At 44.2% G+C, this 5,000-nt stretch overlaps 1 protein-coding gene and 1 long non-coding RNA gene across 5 annotated transcripts in view; both read left to right on the top strand.

The window, feature by feature from the left end:
* The window catches only part of LOC126992796 (equilibrative nucleoside transporter 1-like), an 84,004-nt gene that overhangs the window by 17,667 nt on the left and 61,337 nt on the right, over positions 1-5,000 (top strand). For 3 of the 4 annotated variants that reach the window (XM_050851638.1, XM_050851637.1, XM_050851635.1), the window contains exon 2: positions 1,115-2,534. In XM_050851638.1, coding sequence (XP_050707595.1) covers positions 1,214-2,534 — 1,321 coding nt within the window. In that variant the 5' untranslated portion in view covers positions 1,115-1,213. Of the gene's footprint in view, positions 1-1,114; positions 2,535-3,063; positions 3,085-5,000 lie in introns of all 4 variants that reach the window. The other variant, XM_050851636.1, reaches the window with a different exon arrangement.
* LOC126992798 (uncharacterized) overlaps positions 4,579-5,000 on the top strand; it is a 1,887-nt gene continuing 1,465 nt past the window's right edge. Inside the window, exon 1 of the long non-coding RNA XR_007747059.1 lies at positions 4,579-4,806. This is a non-coding gene — a long non-coding RNA (uncharacterized LOC126992798). The remainder of the gene's footprint in view (positions 4,807-5,000) is intronic.

Raw genomic sequence — 5,000 nt, 5'->3', positions numbered from 1 at the left:
TTTATCTCCTCTCTTTATCATAGTCTCCCCTATTCCCATTTTCTTTCATTGTCTTGTACCTCGTTTTCTATTGCTTGTTTAATTTTCTTTTTCTTCTAATCTTTTGTTAATATTGTTTTCATATTTTCTTCTTATTTACATTTTCTTTATCTCCTCGTTATCATAGTCTCCCCTATTCCCATTTTCTTTCATTGTCTTGTATCTCGTTTTCTATTGCTTGTTTAATTTTGTTTCCCTTCTAATCTTTTGTTAATATTGTTTTCATATTTTCTTCTTATTTACATTTTCTTTATCTCCTCTCTTTATCATAGTCTCCCCTATTCCCATTTTCTTTCATTGTCTTGTAACTCGTTTTCTATTGCTTGTTTAATTTTGTTTTCCTTCTAATCTTTTGTTGTTATTGTTTTCATATTTTCTTCTTATTTACGTTTTCTTTATCTCCTCTTTTTATCATAGTCTCCCCTATTCCCATTTTCTTTCATTGTTTTTCATCCCGTTTTCTGTTGCTTGTTTCATTTTCTTTTTCTTCTAATCTTTTGTTGTTATTGCTTTCATATTTTCTTCTTATTTACATTTTCTTTATCTCCTCTCTTTATCATAGTCTCCCCTATTCCCATTTTCTTTCATTGTCTTGTACCTCGTTTTCTATTGCTTGTTTAATTTTGTTTTCCTTCTAATCTTTTGTTGTTATTGTTTTCATATTTTCTTCTTATTTACATTTTCTTTATCTCCTCTCTTTATCATAGTCTCCCCTATTCCCATTTTCTTTCATTGTCTTGTACCTCGTTTTCTATTGCTTGTTTAATTTTGTTTCCCTTCTAATCTTTTGTTAATATTGTTTTCATTTTTTCTTCTTATTTACATTTTCTTTATCTCCTCTTTTTATCATAGTCTCCCCTATTCCCATTTTCTTTCATTGTCTTTTATCTCGTTTTTTATTGCTTGTTTAATTTTGTTTCCCTTCTAATCTTTTGTTATTGTTTTCATATTTTCTTCTTATTCATATTTTCTTTATCTCCTCTTTATCATAGTCTCCCCTATTCCCATTTTCTTTCATTGTTTTTCATCCCGTTTTCTGTTTCCTCTTTAATCAATCTCTCTCTCTCTTCCACAGATCACAACATGGAAGAAGCGCTCAAGAAGGAAGAGAAGGGATGCCTGAGGAGGAGGAGGTGAGGAGGGGAAGAAGAGGAAGAAGAGGAAGAGGAAGAGAATGAAAAAGTCGCGCGGGTTTCCTCTTACGATGAACTACTTTGGAGGAGGAGGAGGAGGAGGAGGAGGAGGAGGAAGAGAAGTAGGCGATGGAAGAGAAGATACAGGGAAACAGAGAGAGGAAAGAGAGAGAGGAGAAAGAGAGGAAGGCGATGGAAGAGGGCGAGAGAGAGGTGGAGGAGGAGGGAGAGATAGAGAGAGAGATCCCACCACTACCACCACAACCACCACCAGCACCTCCAATCCACCACCACCTCCATTTAGACGCTATAGTGAAAGCCTCGACTACCATAACTACCCGACTGCGCAGAGGAACTATCCCATGACAGGCGCAAACGTTGGTGTCAGAGAACTGCGCTCGGAAATGCGAAAGAGCGCAGACGAAGCCACGCTATTCGCTAACAAGGGCTCAGAATATCGCGGTGAGGTCCCTGGGTTCCGTGACGGCGCGGGGTACCGGAATGAAGGGCCGCGGTACCGGAACGAGGTGCCGGAATCGCGAAACGAGAACCAAAGTACCTATCGGACCCAGGACCCAAATTACCGGAACCAGGACCCAAATTACCGGAACCAGGACCCAAATTACCGGAACCAGGACCCAAATTATCGGAACCAGGACCCAAATTACCGGAACCAGGACCCAAATTACCGGAACCAGGACCCAAATTACCGGAACCAGGCCCCAGGGTACCAAAACAACCCCCCAAGCTATCGGAACGATCCTCCTAGCTACCGGCACGACCCTCCAAGCTACAGAAACGACCCTCCAAGCTACAGAAATGACCCCCCGAGCTACAGGAACGACCCTCCAAGCTACAGGAACGACCCCCCGAGTTACCGGCACCAGGACCGGGAGATTGACGGTTCCAGAGGGTACCCGGACGAGAGAGGGGGCCTTGAGAATGGGTACCGGCCACAACGGGACTACGGGAGCCTATCGCGTCACCCTCCCCCCTCCTATAACACCCATTACACACCCTCGGGGGAGTACAACACCACCCCGAGACCCGAGTACCGACCAGGGGGGAATGAGGACCATGGTACCGATACTGGCCATGGTACCGATACGAATTCTGGTACCGGTAAATTTCAGGCACGGAACCGATACTATAAAACCGCTGAGGACTACCACCATGATTATAGAGGGGGGTATAGGCCTAGCCCCTTCGATACGGACGGGTACACTACGGATGGGAGCGGGTCTGGGTACCGGGATGGGTCTGTTGGGAGTGCCCGAGGGTTCGAGAATTATCGGTACCCGGAAAGTGAGTCCCTCCTCCCTGGCCGACGACCCGATGGTGCCGCCAACGCCTACCCGAGAGGTGAGTGTGTGTGTGTGTGTGTGTGTGTGTGTGTGTGTGTGTGTGTGTGTGTGTGTGTGTGTGTGTGTTATGCTATATCAAGAATTCCTGTTGTTGTTTTTTATTCTCGTTTTTTTCTGTTTTTTTTCGTGTTTTTTAATCGATTTCGTGTTTACAACTTGACAACGTGTGTGTGTGTGTGTGTGTGTGTGTGTGTGTGTGTGTGTGTGTGTGTGTGTGTGTGTGTGTGTGTGTGTTTAAAAAAAGTTACACGTTTCTTTCATGTCTAATTAATATCATTCTCACCTGGGCCTAATGAGGGAGCCCAGGTGTGACCACTAATTAATTGATCTACCAGTGTCATTACCTTGCTCACACCTGAAGAGAGAGAGAGAGAGAGAGAGAGAGAGAGAGAGAGAGAGAGAGGAAAAAATAACGTTTCTTTTATCTCTAATACTTATCGTTCTCACCTGGGCCTAATGAGGGAGCCCAGGTGTGATCACTAATTAATTACCTACCTGTGTTAACCTGTCTCTCTTCCCCCTTTTAGCTGTCCTTAGGAGAATCAAAGGTAAGGACTCACACCTGACCCTTATTAGATAGATAGATAGATAGATAGATTGGTTGATAGTTTAGAGAGGTGAGAAGAATTAGAGGAGGAGGAGGAGGAGGAGGAGAAGATTGAAGATAAAGAAGAGAAGGAAAAGGAAGAAAAAGAAGAAGGAAGGAAGAGGAGGAGGAGGAGGAGGAGATAAGGAAGAGAAGGAAAAGGAAGAAAAAGAAGAAGGAAGGAAGAGGAGGAGGAGGAGGAGGAGATTGGAGATAAGGAAGAGAAGGAAAAGGAAGAAAAAGATGAAGGAAGAGGAGGAGGAGGAGGAGAAGATTGGAGATAAGGAAGAGAAGGAAAAGGAAGAAAAAGAAGAAGGAAGGAAGAGGAGGAGGAGGAGGAGGAGAGGAAAAGGAAGGAGTTAGATTTGAAGAAGAAGGAAGAGAAGGAGGAGGAGGAAGAGGAAAGGAGAATTGGAAGAAAAAGAAGAGGAAGAGGAGGAGGAGGAGGAGGAAAGAGATATTTTGGAAGAAGAAGAAGAAAAGAAAGAGGAGGAGGAGGAGGAGATTGGAAGAAGGAGAAGAAAAGGAGGAAGAGGAAGAGGAGGAGGAGATAGCTAAACAGAGAGAGAGAGAAAGTGAGAGAGAGAAAGAGAAATAAAAAAAAACAGATTACAAGAACAGAAGGAGGAGGAGGAAGAGGAGGAAGAGGAGGAGGAGGAGGAGGGAAAAGTGAAAGTGGAGGAAAGAATGCAGTAGGAGGAGGAAAGAGGGACAGGTCAGAGAGAGGGATGGAGAGAAAAAAACGTGGGAGAGAGAGAGTGAGAGAGAGGAGGGGAAGGAATGTAACAAAAGGAGGAGGAGGAGGAGGAGGTGGAGGGAAAAGAAGGAAGAAAGAAGGTAAAGGAGAGAGAGAGAGAGAGAGAGAGAGAGGAAGGAAAAATGGGAGGAAGGAGGAGGAGGAATTCCCAAGAGTAGTATCAAAATTTCCATTCTCTCTCTCTCTCTCTCTCTCTCTCTCTCTCTCTCATGGGCATAGGTTACGAAAGGAGGAGGAGGAGGAGGGGAAGAAGAAGAAGAAGAAGAGGAGGAGGAGGAGGAGGAGGAGGAGAGAAAATGAAGGAATAGGAGGAGGAGGAGGAGAAGTGAAGGAAGAAGAGGAGGAGGAGGAGGAGGATAAGGAGGAAGAAGAGAATAAAGAGGAGGAGGAGGAAAAAAGAAGAAGAGGAGGAGGAGGAGGAGAAATATATAGAACAGTAGGAGGAGGAGGAAGAAGAAGAAGAAGAAGAAGAGGAGGAGGAGGAGGAGAAATATATAGAACAGTAGGAGGAGGAGGAAGAAGAAGAAGAAGAGGAGGAGGAGGAGGGAGGAGGGAGGAGGAGGAGGAGTCAAGATATAAATAAACAACAACAACAAAAAAAAGAATGAATGAAGAGAGAGAGAGAGAGAGAGAGAGAGAGAGAGAGGGCACGTTGGAGACAAAAAAAGAAAAGTGAGAGTTGAGGAGAAACGGTTCAGCTCTCCTCCTCCTCCTCCTCCTCCTCCTCCTCTTCACCCTCTCCCTCAGTAGCTCACCAACCGTCAAAGGGAGAGGATGCACGCCGCTCTCTCTCCCGCCGGCTTTTAACATTAATCAAAATATCTCCTTAAATAACGATAATAGTAATAGTTTCGATAGATAGAAGGTTGACTAACGAACTATTACATCTATTAAAAACTATTACGATCGGTGTTTACGTGGAAATCGGTGAGAAAATGTTAAATATGTGACAAGACTTTTTTGAGCGAAGGGACTTTTTTGGGTTCGCGGTGGAAAAGAACTGTCGGACGAGTGTAAACAAAGCGAGGATGTAAACAAGGCCAGGATGTAAACAAAATACCGTCGGACGAGTGTTAACAAAACCAGGAAGTCCAAAAAGTACCGAAGGACAAGTGTAAACA

This window comes from Eriocheir sinensis, unplaced genomic scaffold, assembly GCF_024679095.1.
Source record: "Eriocheir sinensis breed Jianghai 21 unplaced genomic scaffold, ASM2467909v1 Scaffold50, whole genome shotgun sequence".
Lineage (NCBI taxonomy): Eukaryota > Metazoa > Arthropoda > Malacostraca > Decapoda > Varunidae > Eriocheir > Eriocheir sinensis.
This window is presented reverse-complemented; position numbering and strand designations above follow the sequence as displayed.